This window comes from Sciurus carolinensis, chromosome 12 (assembly GCF_902686445.1).
Source record: "Sciurus carolinensis chromosome 12, mSciCar1.2, whole genome shotgun sequence".
In the NCBI taxonomy this organism is placed as follows: Eukaryota; Metazoa; Chordata; class Mammalia; order Rodentia; family Sciuridae; genus Sciurus; species Sciurus carolinensis.
Genome location: NC_062224.1, coordinates 81,548,803 through 81,570,026, shown reverse-complemented (window position 1 = coordinate 81,570,026; position 21,224 = coordinate 81,548,803). Strand labels below are relative to the sequence as shown.

At 49.7% G+C, this 21,224-nt stretch overlaps 1 protein-coding gene across 1 annotated transcript in view; it reads left to right on the top strand.

The window, feature by feature from the left end:
• Positions 1–21,224, top strand: part of Rassf5 (Ras association domain family member 5) — a 67,091-nt gene that overhangs the window by 7,595 nt on the left and 38,272 nt on the right. Inside the window, exon 2 of the mRNA XM_047521465.1 lies at positions 19,103–19,224. Within this exon, the coding sequence (XP_047377421.1) occupies positions 19,103–19,224 (122 nt within the window). The remainder of the gene's footprint in view (positions 1–19,102; positions 19,225–21,224) is intronic.

Genomic DNA, 21,224 nt, shown 5'->3' with positions numbered 1-21,224 from the left:
TCTTCATGTGCACTGTCTCTGTTGAGCCTCACAGTTCCCTAGTGAGGTAGGCAGGGCTGCCTTAATTGTGGCCATCTCATAGATGTGGAAACACAGCATTCAGGGAAGTCAAGTGACTTTTCTAAGATGACCCAGATCATCAGTCTCAAAACCAACACCAGAATCCAACAAGCATTTTGCCCTTTTGAGCTGACATCATTGGTCATGCAAACTTGTTGAGTTTTCTTATTCATCTGCCTCCCTTCTGCCAACAAATGCTGAAATGTCCAAAGTAATAATAATGATAGAAAGAGGTACAGGGAAAAAAGGAAGTGCCAAGGGGTTGAAGCCATGTGCAAGGCCACCAGTCAGTGCCTGGGTAATTGAGAGTTGGCTAACCTTCAGCCCATGTTCACATTCAGTTTTTAAGTGCATCTTCAGCGTGCACAAATCATAAGCTCTTTAAACAAAGGCTGAAGTTTTCCTAAATCTCAGGATAAAAGAAATAAGGGAGTATCCCCAGTTCCCACCCTTCCCATTGGTGTCAGGAGAGTGCAGGCAGTGGGCAGGGAAAGGCAGGTAGAATATCTTTTCTGTTCCCTGCCTGCTCCCTGCCATGACCCAGCTGTCAGAGTTCATGACATAGGACTAACCAGGAACCAAAGGGAAATCAGATCCTAGAAAGGATAGCCAGGATGAGAAGGGTTAGCTTGGAACTGGAAAATGGACCTCTGACTCTAATCCTAGGCAGTGGTGAGACCCTTAGAGGAACAGCTACTCTGCCTCTGTGTATTTCCCCAGGTTAGGCTCACAGTTGGGACAGGTACCATCACCCACTTTCCTGGCTTACTTGAAGGAGGCTGTTTTTTCCATCCAAGTTGAATGGAAGCTGGAGATTTGGTGGTTTCTGTTGAAGCAATTATGTCTTTTCTGCAACTGAGGAAAGTATTAAAAATCCAAAAGCCCCAGAGATGCCTTAGTGTTTAAATGGAACAGCAGATTCCAGCTGTAACCTGAGAGTTTTGAGAGGATGGATTGAGCATGCTGTCAGCAAATGTGTATTCTGGTGCAGAGTGTTTTTAAAAGCAATCTGGAGGTAGATTCAAACAGGAAGAGCTTTTCAAGGTGAGAATATATATTGTACCCCCATACCCTAAGATGGTGAAGGTCATTGCTTCAAATTCTATTGACCCTTGGCCGACCTCCCCTTTAGCATGGAGGTCATCTAGCTAAGCCTCGAACATCAGGGAGCTAGAGGTCATTGCAGATACTCCCCTGCTTGTAGGTGCTGCTCCTCCCAACCCATACCCGGCAATGAAATATTGATCTAGTTTCTAAAGGATCTTGAGTGAAGATTCTAGAGCCTCTCTAAATCCTGTTCCTAGGCTCTGCCAGTTCTTTTCGGCTGTCTTCTCCAATGGCTTCTCTGTTATAGAATTGCTTTGTGGGGCTGGGGTATATTCAGTGGTAGAGCATGTGCACAAGGCCCTGCATTCTGTCCCCACCAGATGGAAAGGAAGAACGACTCTGAATTGAGGAGAAAGGAGAAGTGAGGTCAGTCTATCCTCGAGCCCAATGGGGCAATCAGGAGGGATTCCCCCCATTGCTCATATTTAAAACTTCCCCCAGCACGTGTGTGCTCTTCTGTCTGCGGGCTGCAGAGGGAGTATGCCCTTGTCTGTGCCCAGGCAGCTGGGAGTTCCTGGACCCTCTTGGAAATCTCAGGTGTGAGGGTCAGAGTCACAGTGGGGCAGGAAACCTTGGCTTCTATCCCTTGCTTGATGACCCCTAGAGTCATTTTAGGATCTGGACTCACTTATGATGCTTTTTTGGTGTGAAGGCTGCTTGATAATTAACCTCTCTGCCACCCCAACACACATACACAGGCATCTCAATCTCCTTAAGGAAGCATTAGGGAGAAAAAAAAACTGTGTCCAGGCCTGAGCAAGGGTAGCATATTAAATAAACGACCTGTAAACAATGTGATATTATTGCTACTGCACCAAGTGCTCAAAGGGCAGGGCGACCTAGATGGGGACCTTCTGGCCAGATTTCTCTGAGAAGGACAGGTGGCTGGGGAGCCTCCTTGGGAGATCAGAGTACAGCTTAGGTTTATTCTACCAACATTCTCTTCTGAGGATATTGGCCTTTGGGATAGGATGCCCTTTAGTGTTCTCCTTGACCTTGGGGAAGATGGCACAGGGAGCTGGCACAGGGAATACTGTGGCTCACATCTGAATTCAGAGGTGCTGACTTCCTGGGCCTGGCACTAGTGACCGGAGTGCAGATGTGTACATGAATCTTCAGCCAGGACTCCATGTGTGTGAGTCCTCTGAGGTTTGTGTCCTCTGGTTAAAGGACAAGTGTCCCTCCTTCATGGGCTGTTGATAAGTGAAGCCTGGGATCCCTGAGAAGCCTGGGAGCAGGCACCCCTCTCCAATAGGCTTCTGGAAGGCTCTGCTGCCTGTCTGTGTCTGTGCTCTGTCTTGTCCTGAGCAGTAGACTTTTCCTCTAATATTTGACCCCAGTTCTGGTCAGAGCGAAGGGACACCCTGTGAGCACCATTATAGAAGAAGAGTTCAACACTTCTGCCGTTTTGGGGAGAGACTGTCCTTTTCTCCTTTCGTGTCCTCCCCTCCTGCAGCCCATAGGGTCACATCCTTTTGCATGTCAACTCCTCGGTGCTCAGATCTCAGATGAACGGTCTGACTCTCTCAAAGCCGCACGGCCTTCTTGTGGGCCCTTCCCCCTTTGGCTGAGCACAGGAGGATGTGAGTTAGCCCCAGGTTGTCCCTTAGGAGTCCAGACAGCTGGTGAAGCATTATTAATCCATTGACCCCCAAAGAAATCCATTAACGAGCTCCTGGGCTGGGCATGTGGTGTGAAGTAACCGATCACTTCTGTTGTCTCTTGAAACTTTGGAGACATTGATTTTCAGACTCAGGCGCGACTGAGAAGTGAGGCTCAGGCAGGCTCTTTCCTGCAGCCTCTTTGGTGGGGGCATTTTTATCTTATCAAGTTAAAAGCCCCAGAAATAGAAAGTTTTCCATTGGGGGAGGTGGAGGGAAGGAGGCAGCATTGGTCATTCTGTGCTGGTGCTGGAGGCCGCAGTCCCAGGTGCCTGTCTGGATCACATGAGGCCCAGAGACCTCCCCGGGGCCGTGACTCTCCCACTTGGCACCCAACTCTGACGCCAGACCTAGAGAAGAGCTATTGATCTGCAGACCAGATGACCGAAGGCCGGGATGGGGAGGCAGCGGCTGCCTGCTTTGGGCGGGTCGCTGCGCGCCTCCAGCGGCTCTTCTGCAGGCTCCCGAAGAAGAGCCGCTCACTGTCAGAGAAGCTCCAGGTCCTGCAGAGGTTCGAGGCCCGGCGGGCTCGCGGTAGGTCCTAGCTGCTCCAGCTGAGGGTCTGCAGGGATGCTTGGGTTCCCGGCCTCTGCCTAGTAGCTTTTCTCACAGGAAAGGAGTGCGGGATCCTTCAGGCAGCCTGATATTAATACTGAGTGCTGCACCACGCCTTGACCCTCCTGACTCTGCTGGGACCAGGGCACCAGCACTACGGCCTGGGCTGGCTTAGGCTGAGCAGGCAGACTGGAAGAGCCCAGTCAGAAGCTTTGGATCGGCCATGGATTTTGACAACCTTTTCTGGGCTGGGAATTAGGACCAAGTGGTCATCATAATTAGGGTCTCCAGGCTGGTGGAATCTGGGTGCCTTGGAAGGCCACTGTTTTCCCTTCTACTCATCCTGTGGCTCAGAGGGGAGTCAGACTTTGCTCTGTTGCTGCATCAGCCTACCCAGGACCTGGGAGCAGTGACATTTCCTAGGCACAACTTGTTTACCTGTGTGGTTAGTGGAGCTGCATGCGGCTCTGCCTGGCTGGAGGCTGCTGGATGGAAGAGTTACACAGGAGTCCCCGCCTCAGGCGCTGATTTCCTTCTCGAAGTACTAATTAGGCTGAGAATGGCCCCTGCCTGGGAAAGGGGATAACAGGGCATGGCACAGGAGTGAGTAGAAAATGAAGGACTGTAGCAAGTCAGGTTATCTCTGTGTCTTCCGCTCTCCCACTCTTCTTTTTCCTGAGGCCTACAAAACCTTGTTGGTGGCAGTGCCAGGACTGGGGTCCCAGATGCCTGCCTTCCAGCCTTGGGTTCTTTCTGCTGTATCATGCTGTCTCCTGCATCTTGTTTCTATAGTACTGTCTGCTAAAAACTCAAAGCATTTATATTTGTTTGTCATTAATATCATTCATTTCTCCACATCCATGTGTGGTGGGAATAGCAAACAGATTATTCTGTTTAATAGATGAGGCAGCTCAGAGAAGTAGGGCCTCTTGTCAAAGGTCGTTGCCGTACAACCAGACCCGAAACCCTTTGCAACCGGCTCAGCTCATTGTAGCGACCTTACTGGCTTCTGGTTGGTGGTTGGAAGCTTTTGGAATGCATATGCATTCCTTGGGGTTCCCTGCCCCATCTGTCTCTGTGTCATTCTCATACCCCTTCAGGAATAGGTGGGGATCCAGCGGGTCACAACACTAAGTCTCAAGGGTGGGACCAAAATGAAATGCCATCTCTGAGCTAAGTTTCTGGAGGCAGTGTTAAGCAACAGGATCTTGATAACAAAAACTATGATTTTTCTGATGAAGGTTTTATCACTTGAGAAGGGAGAATTTTAATTCAGCTAGACCTAATCCCCATTTGGAGGCAAATATTCTTTAGCCAGCCTGAATAATGTGTCCTCATCAATAGCCTACACCTACTGTGACCTTCACTAGGAAGAGAATCGGTTACTGAGTTTCTCAGTTTAAATACTCACGAGTGCATTCATGTTCATCCTCTCTCTTCTTTCTTTCTCTTTTTCTCCCCAACCCCTTCTCTAAGAATTATTCAACAGATCATTTCCTTGCCCCTTTGCTATTCAGCCCAATGAGTTATAGATTTAATCAAATCAATCCGACCTGGAGTGGCAGCCTTAAGTGAAGGGCATATTCTGCATTGCCATTATGATGTGCTGACTTTTATGAGCTTTTGAACTTCCTGATGTAAGAGGAGGGGACAAAACAGGATGCTCAAAGATGATGGAGCAGTGAACTTCTGAAATGTCTCCACCTCCTTCACAGGATTCCATGAGCAACTGGGGAGTGGCGTTTAAGAAAATAGACGAGGAGCCAGGCCCACTTGAGTGTAGATCCTGGAGTTACCAATTTCTGACTGTCGGATCTCCTTTGTAGAGATTAACTTCTCTGAGCTTTGTAATTTCCATGTATGGAGAGAAGCAAAGACTCCCAGTCTCAAACTGGTGTAGGGTAGATGAAACATGACTTTGGAGGTAAACGTTTGACATGACCCAGTACCCCGCAGGCATGTCATTGGGTGCTTCTATTATTGAGTGCTCCCCTCAGGCCATGTGGACAAGCCTCCAACATGGCTGTCTGTTCTTCCTTCACCCCTGGGCCAAAGCGGACTGCCTGCATCTCAGGGGAAGATGTAGAATTTGAAGTTTGTCCAGGCAAAAGTGGAGGAGGGACATGAAACTCTTAAACACCTTCTCTGGAAAAATTCCTGTCATTGAGTTTACCACACCACATAATTAACAGGCAAAGCCAGATTAGCCCACCGGGTGTCATTAGGAGCTAAGCAAGCATGTCACCAAGGAGCAAGTCATATATCATTTTAAAAGACTGCTAGGGGGTCAGCGAAAAACAGGCCTGGGTCTCTCCAGAAGTCTCCGGGGGTCCTGGCTGCAGGGATGCAGCTGTGAGCAAGCCTTTGTGTGTCTCTGGCACAGAGAGCCAGCTGCAGATGTCATCTATTTACTTTTCTTCTCACTGCAAAAACTCTGCCTCACCTGGTTGGCAGTTGGCACTTCGAATGACTGCAAGTGACATCAAAGCAGGTGTGGAAAAACCAGTTGGATGCAGTAAACTAGTCGTCTCTTAAAGAACTGAACCCGTCTGACTCTGGCCTCCTGTGACCTTCTGGCACTCAGACCACACATACCTGTGCACACATACCTGTGTGTGCCTTCATATCCGCACATCTACTATGCTACACTGGGCATCTGCCCAGGTAGGACTCCTCTCAAACCTTCATGGCTGTTCATATCTTTAGGGTCTATAGGACACTACCAAAAATGTACTTCAGGTTACTGAGAAACTAGGCTGCCTTTTGCCCCTTCTGCTTTAAAATAAAAAAGCAAAACAAACAAACAAACAAACAAACAAAAACTCACTTAACTGCACTTTCCATTCTTGCCCTTCACTGCTGAACCATGGCCCTTCTGTAGTCAGGAACCTCTTCTATCTTCTCAGGGTCCCCCCAGGGATGGGTGGAGAGGACCAGAACTGGGGTGGGGACCTCTACTGCTTTGTCTCTCTTACACCCAGAGCACAGTGACACATGCCTAGAGCAGGGGAGGCCCTCCAGAGCAGGCTGAGGTCGAGAGGGTATCTGTCAGCTCCATACTGGCTTTGGATACCATGGGCTTGTCACTATTTATTAAATTCCCTTACACCTAGCTGTCTACTGTGGTTTAAAATATTTTTTTCTTTCCTTGAGGTGCTCTGGCAATAGGATCTCTGTTTTTCTTGTGACAATCAAAGCAGGTTATATTTGTTTTGAACTCTTTCTCTCTCTCTAAAACCCTTTCATACACTTTTTCCTGTTACAAAATATCATAAAACTGGCTGTTTCTGCAGCAGGCCTGGCCTAGGATAGGCTCCCAATAAATGCATGCATGCAGGCACAAATGAAAAACTGGTCAGAAACTAGGTAGACGTGGAAAGACAGCAGACGTAATCATGTAAATGGCTTAACACTCGAGTACGTGTGTCCTGATGGACAACTGCCCGTTCAGAAAGTGTGCTGTGTCACTGTACTTCTAGCTGCAAGGCCACGTCCGAAATGCAACCCAGACCTTTTCGGATATGGTATCAGAGGGTCCAGGTGACACATCTCCCCGTTCATTTGCATATCTGGCTTGCTTACCGTGGAACCCCCACCTCAAACCATTTACTTCTACTTTTCTTCCCCAACTCCTCCACTTCCCGCCATTCTTCTCAGGGATACTCTGTGACATGCACTGAGGGCCTGCAGACCTGTCCACCTTTTCCTGTTCCATCCACATTCTCCTGCTCATCACTGTCATCAACAACCTGTACTGCATGAGGCCATGTCATGGAACAGGGAGGTGTCTCTTTAAGGCATGTATAGTGTCATTAGGAAACGTATTTAAATATATACATACTCTCTGAAATAGAGTCAACCAAAAGATGAATTAAAATAAAAAGTCTAGCTGTTTTAACAGGCTACCTAAACTGTATCTGAAACTATGCCTAAACTAGATCTAAAACTGTAGCTGATTTTATTTTGGTGCTCAGGATTGAACCCAGGGGTCCTACCACTGAGCTACCACCCCCACTCCTAAAAGTAAAGAAATTTTTGACAACTATGGGCATTATAGTTAAAACTATATAAAATGATATAAATGTTGGAAATGTCAAAACCAGAGGGAAAAAATCAAGGGGGGTGGTGCAGAAGAGCTGGGAAGAAGAGAGCCTGCATTGTCAGTAAGAGGTCAGGTCATACTGTTTTCTGAAGCTGAAGCATGAGTTGCTAAAAATGACACAAAACTGTTCAATTTGTTTATGATTTTACACATAAACACAGATACATACAGGGCAGCAGAGGGGGTGTGCTTCAGGGTACAGTACCCCAAAGAGTGAAGTGGTGTGAAACCAGCCAGGGGGACAAGGTGCCCTTCAGTCAGACGCTGGTCTCTGAGTCACCGGGCACACGGTGGGCACTGCCTGCCCCTCCTCTGCTTTCCTGCATCATCTGCCTGAACTCATTGTGAACTGTCCTGCCCCCCTCTCCCTCCCCAGACAACCCTCTCTGTGCCCCTAGCCTGGACTGACCACAGCGCCTGCCTCTGCTGGTACTGCCAGTTTGGGGACCTGTGGTCGTGTTGGAAGTGGATGATTAATGTGCTGCCCGAGAGGCGCACCCACCCACACCCACCCACGTGGGGCAGGACTGTGCCTCTGCAGGCCTGCCTGGGCGCCCAGCTTCTGCCAGGCCAGCCGGGTATGTCTGGGAGGAGGGGCACAGAGGACATGTCCAGTCTGCTTGGGAATGTGACAAGCAGGCCTGGCTTGAGGAATTAGTAACTGAGATATTAGATGTGGGGACCAGTATCTCAGGGAGTTTTGATATCTGCTTTAATATCTGCTGAGCAGCAACGCAGCAGATTTTTGCCCTCGGTTCACCCAGTCCCCACCCCACCTCTCCAGCCCTTCTCTCCCCAGCCCGACCTGGAAGACCAGCTTCCGTGGATCCTGCCCATCCCAACTGTCTGTTTTACGTGGGAACTGAATGTCAGATCCGGACTTGACCATGTTCAGGTGCATAGTCTCGTGGCTTTTCCCAGAGTCAGCAGCCCCTGACCAGCCAGCTGCCCGCTTGCCTTATGGGAGGGACAGCGATCTCTGACTAAGAGTTCTTGGTCTCTTGTCTCACCGTTGCCTCGACCTTTCCTTTGGCCTCCTGGCTTGCTCGCTGGCACATTCTCTGTGTGTGTGTTGGAACTGGAATCAGGGTTTCATAGTGGGAAGGGACAGTTGTGTGCCTCTAGGTCCTCTGGCCGAGTGCTGGGGGTGCTGAGAGCCTTCAGGGGGTCTGTCTTCTGAAACAAGGAACCATAGTGTAGGGTCTCAAGAGGGCAGGGGTTCAGACTCCTTCCTGGAAATATTAAGATGCAGATGTCCTGAGCTGGCTGCCTGACCTCAGGAGTTTCCATTCCCTGGCTGCTGGCCTCGCTAAGACTTTAGCCAGGAGTATGGAAAACGTATAGGTCATGTTGGTTTTGGCAGTGGCTCCAGACCTCCAAGCTTGGCAATCACAGTCTCTCTACTTTCTCACCAGCTTGACCTATCTTCCATCCCCCCTTCCCTGCTCCTCTGGGCCCATTCCAGGCAGAGCTAGGAGTGGGGTGGGGGCATGTGGAAGGAGCATAGGTGAGCTGGCCCGTCGCAGGATTCAGTGTACCTTAATCCAGAAGAAACCGAGGGTTTTCACTGGCTTCAGATGCTGAGTCACTTGGAAATCAGGTATCCAGACTCAGGAGTCCCACAGTGTTGAAAGGCAGCTGCCATTTATTGAGTACCTACTAAATGCGAGAAACCATTGCATGCTTTACATACATTCTCTAATTTTGGCAATAGATTTGTCCACAAGCAAGATCTTGTTAATTACAGTTTGCAGATGAGGAAACTGAGACCAAATAAATTCCATATTTAGGCAAGGAGAGTTGCCTATATATCTTGTGTCCAGTTAGAAGCAGGGCTCAGGTTCAAATCCCGTCCCCTGTCACCCCAACAGCCAGATTCTTTCCATTCTCCCTCCCCCCCAGATTGAGTGTTCCGTCCCTTGCACCTGTTCTCAAAGACCTCCAACATACACGTCAAGCGGTGTTGGAGGATTTCTGATTTGTAGCTGATGAGTTGGTGTGCTTTGGTGTGCGTCTGTGGGGCAGCTGGTGCTGGGAACCCCGTGTCCGTTCTGATGTCGTGGAGAGCACGATTTCAGAAGGTGGGTCGCTTGAGTGGGGGAGACGGAGATCTGACTTCTTTCTTATGCTTGATCTTGGCCAAAGAACTGGCTTCTCTGCTGTAGGTGCCCTGAGAGCTCAGGATGAGAATCTCTGGGTGCTGCCTCTGTAGCTGAGTCTCCTGGAGGTAGAGTTCCTGAGGGAGAAGGGTCCTGGAGGACTGGTCTTGGAGGACCAGTCCAGGACAGGCAAGCAGAACAGTGGTTCAGAAACTCCCAGGGTCCTGGCAGCCTCCAGAACTGGCTTAGCTGGGAGTTTCCATCTAGGTATGAACTGGCCCTTCCCAAACCCTCCAAGGACAGGGTGGAAACCTGGGGGAGGGATACTCTATTATCCTGGGCAGTGGATAAAGCTCTCCTAACTCAAAACCCTTCAAAACAGACTCTTTCTGGCTTCAGGCCACCATCCCCAAAGAAGCCCATCCATCGCCTCCAGCAGTGCAAAATAGGGAGTAAAATCTGGGTCCACACTGGGGGATAGCTCTGAGGAAAGGACCTTTGAATAAGAAAACGGCTATTGAGAAGCAGCCAGGTGTGATGGATTTCCACGCCCAATGCTGCCGCTTGCTAGCTGTGAAATTGTCAGTGAGTCACTTAAACTCTCTAAGTCTCAATTTTCTCATCCTTAAAACAGGGATAGACAAAGGAGTTGAAAACATGTCCACACAAAACCTGCACATGGATGCTTATAGCAGTTTTGTTAAGAACTGCCAAAACGTGGAAGCAGCCAGGATGTCCTCCTGTAGGTGAGAAGTTAAAACAAAACAAAGCAACAAAGAAAGAACAACCCTGGTACATCCAGACAAAGGAATATTACGCAGTGATGAAAGGAGATGAGCTATCAAGTCGTAGAGAAAGGCAGGGGACTTAAATCCATGTTACTCAGTGCAAAGGCCAACCTGAAAAAAGCTGTCAACTGTACGATTCCAGCTCTGTGATGTTCTGGAAAAGGCGAAACCGTGGAAACAGTTAAGGATGAGTGAATGCCAGGGGTTGGGGTAGAGAGGGTTGAGCACAGGGGATATTTAGGGAAGAGGAACTACTCCGTATGTGTTATCTGAGTGCACACATGTCCACATTCGTAGAATGTACAGCACAAAGAGTAAAACTAAATATAAACTGTGGGCCTGGGGCTGTGGCTCAGTGGTAAACGCTTGCCTCCCATGTGTGAGGCACTGGGTTCCATCCTCAGCACCACCGAAAAATAAAAAAATAAAATAAAGCCATTGTGTTCATCTACAACTAAAAATATATATGTATTTTTAAAAGTCCTGTCCCAGATGTAAACTGCACTCAGGTGAGAATGGTGTGTCCCTGTGGGATCATCCACTGTGACATATGCAGCACCCCAGTGCCGGATGTTGGTAATGGGAGGCTGCAAAGGGCAGGGGTGGGGCATGTAAAGAAATGGTGGGCCAGGCAGTGGTACACGCCTGTAATCCCAGCGGCTCGGAAGGCTGAGGCAGGAAGATTACAAACCTCAGCAACTTAGCAAGGCCCTAAGCAACCTATCGAGACCCTGTCTCAAAATTCAAAATAAAAAGAGCTGGGGATGTAGCTCAGTGGTTAATGCCCCTGGGTTCAATCCTCAGTACCCAAAAACAAAACAAAAAAGTCACAAAACAAAACAAAATAGCAACGAAAGCAAGCAAGAAGGAAAAACCCTTTAAATCCCATCCTTACCCTTAAAGCAAGTATATGACCCTCCAGACATCATCTGCACACTGTACATATGAGTACAGGTGTATTTTATATAATTAGACCATAAAACCACCTTTTTCCTCCTTCAGTATACAGTGTGGACATATTCCCTTGTTGACCAATGTTAATCTGAATTGTTTATATAATAACTCTATAGTATTCCGTTGAACAACATATCATAGCTGTAACTAGGCCCCCGGAGGCGGCATGTGGGTATTTTTGGCATTTTGCTATGGTAAATAATGATGCCATGAACATTTTAGTGAAGATATATTTAGACCCTAGTAAATATACACTCAGGACAGACCCTGCAGGAAGTTGGTGCCAACAATAAGGCACCGCCTGACATTTCCCCATGTCCTCTTCAATACTGGGCACGGTCAGCTTTGCTTAACAGTTTTCTTTTCCTAAACTAGAGCAGGATTTTAGAAATTCAAATGTTGAAGGGGAATGAGCAAGAAGGAGGGGGGTGGGAAGTCCCAGGGGACAGCAGAGGGGCCTTTCCAACGTGAAGAGGGTTACTCTGCTCCTGTCTCCAGGTCACCTGGCACCTTCCCTCTGCAGGGAGTGACACCTGGGGCCTTGTACCTAGACTGAGGATGGAGGTGAGAGGAGGCATTAGGACCTGTTGCACCAGGACTCAGTAGAAGTCTGTGGGAGACCCCAGGGCCCTGATGGACTGTGCCCAGCAGGCCTCGGATGCCTGTCACTCTCACCACTGTCCCGACTAAACTTGGATTTTAGCCAGGTAATAAGGGTAGCTAAGCTGGAGTGGTGGCACATAATGCCAGAAACCAGGGAGGCTGAGGTAGGAGGCTCACGAGTTCAAAGCCAGCCTCAGCAATTTAGCAAGGCCCTAAGCAACTCAGCGAGACCCTGTCTCAAAATAAAATACAAAAAGAGCTGAGGATATGGCTCAGCGGTGAAGTCCCCCTGGGTTCGATCATCAGTATCAAAAAAAGAAAAAAAGACTAGCTAATATTTATTGAACCATAAGTGTATATCACGTGTTGCATTGTTATTTACATAATTGCCTCGTTTCATTTTCTCAGCAACCCTACAAAGTAGGTACTGCTATCACCTGCACTTAAGGGATAAGTAAGAGTAAGGACACAGCCTAGTGTCAGATCACACCTTGGTCTCTCCACTTCAGCTGAAGTTGAAACACCATGCTTTATGTGGTTCTCTCAAGCAATCCATTTAGACCCCTTTTGAATGCTTAATGGAGAGTAGGCTTTTCCTATACTGAGCAAGGCCCAGAGAAAAGGGCTAGGGACAGGGTGGAATGCAGGAATGGAGCCATGGAGGATTGGAGGGGACTGTGTGCTTATAAAGGGAACTACTGGGTCTGCTGTGAGGGCCTGAGATCCGAGTTGCAATCTTGGGGCCAGGTAGAGAGGGATTTTCCTGGCAGGGGAGCAGGCAGGGCAGAGGTGATGGTCAAGGCTCCAGTGGGTGGAGTAGACCTGGGCCAGCCTGGGCCAGGAGGGGAGTAGAGGGTGATGGAGACCCTCTGGGTGCTATTTAAGCTGCCATAGCCGGCCCAGCACAGAGGCCCAGTGGGGTGAGTGATCCCCAGTGAAAGAATGCGGGATTCTCAAAGGAATGTCTGAGAAGGTAGCAGAGACAGGCAAGGACTGTCCCCCTGACTTGTTCCAAGAGGAGCAGGATAACCCTTACTCTTCTTTAAAAACTTTTATAAATTGGACGGACACAGTGGCACATGCCTGTAATCCCAGCAGCTCGGGAGGCTGAGGCAGGAGGACAGGGAGTTCAGAGCCAGCCTCAGCAAAAGGGAGGTGCTAAGCAACTCAGTGAAACCTGTCTCTAAATAAAATACAAAATAGGGCTGGGGATGTGGCTCAGTGTTCAAGTGCCCCTGAATTCAATCCCCAGTACCAAAACAAAACAAAAAACACTTTTATAAATTGTAATTTTCCAATGCATATTATTTTTTTTCCAGATTTCCCTGTAGTACCTAACACATTATTTTGAAACTAAAACCTATTTGTGTGCTAGTCTTGGAAGTCACTAGCTGGGGGAAGATTGAAGAGACTGAAGATTCCCCACCAGGAGCTTCATGGGATGGGAAGGAAACCCATATAGTGGAGTAGAGGAAGCAAGCGAGAAAATAACTATTAACAGGGGACCTCCACATTCTAAGCCTTTTATGCAGCTTTTGACATCAAGAACCCCATTTCATTCTCAGAATAGCCCTGTGAACTGATTATTATGATTCCCATTCTATAGTTGAGAAAATTATGCTCAGAGAAGTTCAGCAATTTACCCAATGTCACAGAGCTGATTGAGTAGAGACTAGAGGCCAAGACTTCCCCAAAGTCTATTATACCATAGTGCAGCCCAGGTCCCGAAAAAGAGTGAGAAGGGGCTTGGGGGTCGCCTCTGTTCTAAGGTTGACCTTCTCCCAGAAGGCTGTGGGGGCCTGGAGAGTGGGCAGAGGCTCCTGGATTCAGAGGCCATCTGCTTCCCCTCACCCTCAGAAGGCCCTTTGCCCATGCAGGATGGGAAGCTGCTGTTTCCTGACATGGGAGTGATGGCAGGGGGACGTGGGCTCCTGGCAACCAGGCTCTGCATCTTTGGGACCTGGGCTGGAGGAGGGGAGAGTTGAGGGAGAGCTCTGTGTCCTCTTGGAATCTCGCCTGCAGCTCCATCGTGAACGGGCCTTAAGGCGTGCCTCTGGGTCAGAAAATTAGCCACTAGGTTTACAGAGTCACCTGGTAGTGTGTGCCTAGCATGATCTGTGTCTTTGGTGACTGGAATAGGCCAGAAGCTAACTCCGGCAGCTTTGAGGATTTAGGGGAGGTTGCCGTGTCTGCATTTTGGAAAAACAGTTCCCTAGTGCCTAGTTCCACCGGCTGGCTTCAGCCCCTCTGGGTCGAAGTGGAAGAAATGGTGCCATCCGAGCACAGGTTGCCATTGCCTGTGAACCTGACCCCTCGTTTAAGGCGGTGGCCTTGGTCGTGAAAAGTAGGAGCAGAGCCCTAGGTGAAGGCAGGTGGCCCTGGCCTCAGACCAGCATTGGCCCTGCCAGTCCACGGCTGATCCCTGGAGAAGGTATTCATGGAAACCCCTAAACACTTGGGCCTAAAGGCTCTGTGTTCCCAAGATGGCCCAGGGTCTGCATCATGGGTTGATCTGTGCTCCCTACAAAAAAAGATTTACTTAAGTCCTAAACCCCAGTACCTCAGAACGGGACCTTATTTGTAAGTAGGGAGATTCCAGGTGTAATTATTTGAGGTAATGCTGGAGTAGGATGGTCCCCTAATCCAACATGACTTGTATTCTTACAAGACAGCCATGTGAAGATGGAAGCACAGGGAAGGGACTGGGTGAAGACGCAGGTGGAGTTTGGAGGTGTGGAGCTATAGGCCAAGGGAGGCCAGGAAGAGGCAAGGGAGGAGCCTCCACATATTTCAGAGGAGCATGGCCCCTCCAGCCACTTGACCTTGGACTTCTAGCCTCCAGACCTGGGAGACAAGAAGTTGTTTTAAGCGCCTAGTTCGTGGTGCTTTGCCCTGCTGGAGCTGGAGATGCGCCTGGGCCCTGAGGGAGGGCCTCCATCCCTCACTGTGGTTCCTTTCTTGGGAGAGAGGCCTCTACTGTGGTTTGTCTCTGTTAATTTCTCCTCACCTTCCCTTTCTATTCCTATAGGCCCTTCTTCCCAAACCTGGAAGTGTGTTTATTTTCCTCAAAACATCCCCTGGGAATGGGGACCGGAGCTGTAACTGGAAGGAAAGGGTAGAGAGGAGGAGGGATAATACTGTTTTATAGACAGAGATACTAAAGAAATGTCATTTTTCCTTAAGAAACCACATTTAGAGCCCAGGAAGGGTGCTGCCTAATCTTTTGCTTCCTCTTGGTGGCAAGACTCTTGTCCCATCAGTTTAGTGACAGCAGAGCCCACCTCCTCTTGGCCTCTGTGAGGAGGGCATCTGAGCTACCTGTAGTCAGACCCCTTGTTTCTCCTCCCCCACCTTCCTAGGCTGCTCTGCCAGCAAGCGCCTGTCCAACAACCTCCCAGACCCTAGTCCCTGCTTTGGGCTGTACTGCTCAGTGGGTGTGTGTCCCATCTGCCCAGCTAGCTGGCTCCCCAGGGGTCCTGTCTTACTCAACCTCACCCTCAGGCCAGCACAGCATGTGGATGTCCGGGCTCAGCACCTGGACGCTGTATCCGGAGATGATGGCGCTGACCGTGCAGGGAGGGCTGAACCCTTCCTGGGGTCTGTGTGACCTTGTTCCACCCGGGGTCCCTCTCTCTTCTCTTGTCCTGAAAGCTGTGGAAGAAGTTGGGATACCAAGGGCAGGGCCTAGCCAGGCAGCACCTGTGAAGAGCTGCTTGAGAGAAGGCTGGTCTGTGGGGCAGAATTGCTCAGTCGCTTGGGACACAGCCCCGTCTGGATGCTGTGGGTTTCCCCACTCGCAGCACACAGGCTGTTGGAGAAGGCATGAGGGCTCTGACTTCATCGCTGCTGGCCTAAAAGCCCTTGACTTGGCGTTTCCAGGGGCCAGGCAGTACGAAGACGTGCTTCAGTGGCTTTGCTACAGCCTGTGATTATACGGTCTGATGGAACAAAGTCATTAATGCCTCTCAGTTCTTTTCCTAGACTCTCAAACCCTCCTCCTGGAGTCTCCTGTTCCTGGCTCCATCTAGCTCAGCGTCAGGCCTGTAAAGAGATCTTTCTGAGGTTTTGGTGCTCTGTGTGTGTGTGTGTGTGTGTGTGTGTGTGTGTGTGTGTGTGAGAGAGAGAGAGAGAGAGAGAGAGAGAGAGAGAGAGAGAGAGATGGAAATTGTAAGAGTGATCAGCGGCATAGACGGTCATGGAGTGCATGGGTCAGCCGGGCAAGGCACTCGAAGGAGGAGAGAGAGAGCTTTCTGCTTCCAAAAGCCTTGCCCAGGTGTGAGCCAATGGGAGCTCTTGATGGTCACCAGGAAGCCAGGGGAGCTCCAATCCTTCCTCCTCTTCCCCGTTCCCACTTCTTGGCATCCCTGGAGCATTCTTCCTCCCTCAGAGCGTGACCAGGAGCCCTACAGGTGTGTTCCAGAGCCGGAACCTGGAACAATGCTCTCCTTTGTGGGCCCTGGCCTCAGGGTTACATTATCAAAAATGTCCTTGCATTTCTGGGCACTGCAGGCAGAATAACTTGGCTGCATGTCCCTCCATGCCTTCCCCTATGAAGGGTGAGGCTGTTTTGGGGCTGTTTTGTGGCAGGGGACCTCACAGCCTGGATTTGCTTGGATACCTGGGGATTAGGGGGCCTTTGGGTTTATATCTTGGGGGTCTCAGAAACACTGGTGGGCCTCTGCAGGTAGGGATGGTAAAGCCACAGAGTACTGACCACCTGGTTCCATCTCCAGGCAAGAAGAGGGGCCTCTGTGGAGAAGAGTCTGGAAGGCCTGGAGACTCATGGGTCTGAAGGAAGGGACATTCTAGGCTTCAACTTGGTGCCTAATGGGGATGAGAAGTTGAGTTAGTCAACTTTTGTCACTGTGACCAAAATATGGGACAAGAACAACTTAGAGGAAGAAAAGTTTATTTGGGGGCCCACAGTTTCAAGGTGTCAGTCCATGGTTGGTCAAACTCTATTGCTCTGAACCCAAGGTGAGGCAGAACATCATGGCAGAAGGATGGTGGAGGAAAGCTGCTCAGCTAATGTCAACTGGAAAGCACAGGGAGAGAGAGGAGGGTCAGAGAAGCACCAGAGACAAGATATAAACCCAAAGGCACACCCCCAGTGACATACTGCTTATAGCCACACCCTACATGTCTATAATTATCACCCAGTACAGAAGTTCTTTCAAATTATTAAACCATCAAATGAATTAATCCACTAACTCAGTTACAGCTCCCATAATATAATCTTTTCAACTCTGAACATTCCTGCAATAATACATGAGCTTTTGTGGGGTCGGGGACACACCTCATATCTAACTCAAAACAGCAATAGAGCTTCACATTTGTCTGGTACTCCCCTGCAGACCTTAGTGGCAAAACCCATGCAAGGAATATGACCTGGCTGCTCATTTTGGGGGATGTAAGGAAAGAGGGCAACTGGGAGGAGTGGGGAATCTCCTCCCAGATCTCCTCAAATGAGTGGGCAAAAGAACAGCAGCCACCCCTACTCCAAAATAGTGTGATATGTTAGCTTTAAAAAGAGACCAAAAGAGCAGAATTCGGGGAACTTCTTAGAAGGAAGGAGAGAGTCTCAGGATTCCTAAACCATACTCAACCAAGAGTGGTGTTGTGGTTTGGATGTGAGGTGTCCTGCAAAAGCTCCCCTGTGAGACAATGCAAGAAGGGTCAGAGGAGAAATGATTGGGTTGTGAGAGTCTTTACCCAATCAGTGAATCAATCCTCTGACAGGTAACTGAAGTGGTAGGGTGTGGCGGGAGGAGGTGGGTACTAGGGGTGTGCCTTTGGGATATATATTGTATATTTCTCTCTCTGCTTCCTGATCATCTTGTGAGCTGCTTCCCCCTGCCACATTCTTCCACCATGGTTCCTTGCCTCTCCTCAAGCCCCGAGGAATTGAGCCAACTGTCTGTGGACTGGGACCTCTGAAACCATGAGCCCCCAAATAAACTCTTCCTCCTCTACGGTCATTCTGGTTGGTCTTTCAGTCACAGCAGCAAAAAAGTTGACTAAAACAAGTGGCCCCCTAATCCCCAGGTATCCAAGAAAATCCAGGCTGTGGGGTCCCCTGCCACAAAACCCACCCTCCCCACCATGCACCAGACTTCACCATCAGGAGGGAAAGTCAAGAGAGACCCTGGCCCCTGGCCATCTGGGCCTTCTGGCTGAGCTGTGGCATCTCCAGGACAGGCAGCTATGACCGACCCACAGCCATCTGTGGGCACTACACCTCAGCTCTGAGCATTTTCCCTGGGGGAGAACCTGTGTTGCTTTCTTCCGCTGCCACTCTTTCCTTCACCCGCCACCTCCCCACCTTTGCCTCCCCTGGCGGAGTCTCCCTGTCTCCTGGCCCCTTTGACTTCATCTTTATTCTGCCAAGGAGGTTCCAGAGGAAGCCCTTGAGAAAGTGGGAAAATACCTGGGAGCCCAGGCACCAGGTGAGCTGTATCACTGGGCACCTCACTTAACTTCTCTGGGCCTCAGTTTCCCTATCTCTCGGGGAGTCCCCAAGGCTCTTTTCAATTCTGGTCATTAAGTTACTGCTTCCAGGGAAGAGACCATGGTCTGCAGGATGTGTGATTTTCCCCCAGTTTGGGTTGCCCTTGACAGGACCTCAGCTGGGGCAGTGGCCATCCGGGCATTTCTGGACTGGGCCGGGTCCCAGCGTCCTAACAGGCATTCTGAGGAGGATGCCTTTGTCTCTGGAAGCACCTTTGATTCTTTCAGGCATCTCCTCCTCTACACCTGTGCACAGCCTTGTGCCACAGGCAGGGCAGCTAAATCCATATTTTACAGATTGGCCAAATGAAGTCCAGCAACACCGAGCCCTTCCCCAGGGATCTGTGGCCCCTGGTGACCAGTGTGATTTAGTAGAAAGAGCACCAGTCTGGAGCCAGCTGGTTTGATCATGAGGAAGTCCCGAGGCCCCAGTCGTAACAATCACAGGGTCATACAAAGAATGGCAGGTGAGAGCAGTTTGCACAGGTGTAAAGCACTTAACTGCCGCGGGGCAGAGCTTTACCCTCGCCTGCCTCCTGCCCGCCGCTGCCCTCCTGCACTGTCTTTTCGTTGGGAACTAAATGCCATCGCCCAGGTTATTTCTCTGGGCAGAAGTAGTAGAGATGCTGCCCAGGTCCTGATACCTCTTTGGTTCTTTCCCTCCAGACTGTAAATTCACCTGCCACCCGGAGTGCCGCAGCCTGATCCAACTGGACTGCAGTGAGCAGCGGGGCCCAACCGGGGACAGACCCTCTCCAGAGAGCACCCTCACCCCGACCTTTGGCCAGGTAGGCAGCAAAGCACACGAGCCTGGCTGGAGCAACCTCTGCAGGTGGCCCGGACTCTGTTTTCTCTCCTAGACGCTCTGGTGATCAGGCTCCAGTATTCCATGTGTGCTGAATGTTGGGGTCCCCTTCTGGCCACATGGAGCCATAGACACACCCTTTCCAAATGACCGGGGGCAGTGATGTGGAGAGCTCTGCAGAGATTCAGCAGTGTCCTGTAGTTCTCCCAAGCATAGATTCTGTTTTGGCCTAGGCCTCTGATCCAGAAGTGTGGGTATGGGTGGGGGCAGAGCCAGTCTAGAAGCCTCTAGAAGCCTCTAGAAGCCTCTAGAAGTTCCTTAGAGCCTTGTAGCAGTGGGGCCATTGGGGCTAAAGCTTCACACACCATCCTGCCTTCAGATCATGGTTCATTAGAGACCTGAAGGTCTTGTCTGCCTGCCACTCAGTCAGCCAGGCCAGCTCATCTTCTGGAGGGACTAGCAAATTCTTCTTTCCCTGTGTTCAAGGACCAGGAAGTTGATTCCAAAACAGCTCTTGATTCTGGGTTTTGTCCAGGCACTTGAACTGCAGTGTGTCTGAACTTTGATGTCTAGGGTTTGAAATGGAGACAGAGGAGAGCATTTATTGATTATTGTATTGAGCAGACATTTATCGATTATCTACCATGCACAAAACACTGGTGGTGGCAGGAGTAAAAAATGACACATCACAGTTGTCCTGGGAGAGCTTACGTTTTGGCAGGGGAGGCAGAAGACAGCCAAATAGTATATGCTGTGATATATGCATGGTAAGGAAGGCTTCCCAAAGGAGGTGATCTTTGATGTGAGCCTTCATCTGAGAGTCGAAGATTGCTGAGCAGGGAAGTAAGGAGTGCTCCTGGATGTCATTCATTTATTCATTTATCAGATGTGTTTTGAACATTTGCCATGCGCCAGGCTGAGAGATGGAGGAGGGAGCTCAATGATAAAGGGAAAAGACATGGTGCCTGCCCATCTTGAGCTTACAGTAGGGTCGGGCAGGGACACTTTAAATAAACTCTGTGTCTAGGAGGGAAACTCTCAGGGTGCTGTGAGGGACAGTAATGGGAGACCTGGATGTTATGGGGGACTCCCATCCAGTCCTGAGTCCACAATCTTTGTGGCCACAATGTGCATGATTAACAGTGTTCAAATGCCTGATCTGCCCTTGGGTGTTGCCAGCCGCCCTGCTGTTTCTCCCTGCCTTCTTCTCCCACTGGAAAAGTGTCATTAGAAATCAAGTATGACATATGACAGATGATATTGAATTGGTCCAAACTTTTACATTTAAAAATTCAGGCTGGGCATGGTGGTGGCACACACATGTGATCCCAGAGGATTGGGAGGCTGAGGCAGGAGGCTCTCAAGTTCAAGCCAGCCTCAGCAACTTATTGAGGCCCTACATAACATAGCAAGACCATGTCTCAAAATTTAAAAAATACGTAAAAAGGACTGGGGCTGTGGCTCAGTGGGTAAGCACCCTGGGTTCAATCCCTGTTACAAAAAAACAAAAAACAAAGAAACAAATCTGTATATCCTTTCCAGACTTTGGAATAGTAACTGTTTCTGCATAGCCTGAATGTAACCAGGCCCCTAGGGCTGGCCTACCCATCCAGGGAAGGGGCAGGCACAGCAGACACCCAAAGCACTGATGAGCAGTGTCAATTTTTCTGTTCTTTAGGGATGCTAAGGAGGGAAACCAGGGCCTTCAAGACGCCGGGCAGGTGCTCCACTACTGACCTATACCCTAAGCACAACAGTTTTGATGAAGGAGGTCCGTAGATGATGGAGGAGGGAGGTTACATAGCACATCGCACAGGAGCAACCTAAAAGCTTATTTAAGCAACTCTTTATTTTTCCGATTTCTTTTCTCTCTGGGTGTTTCCAAGTCTCTCTTCTCTGTGCTCTCCCAACCCTGCCCATTCCCTGTCCTGGAGTCTGGTTCCACCTGCTACTTCCTGGATCTCCTTCTCGGGGTCTCTGTCC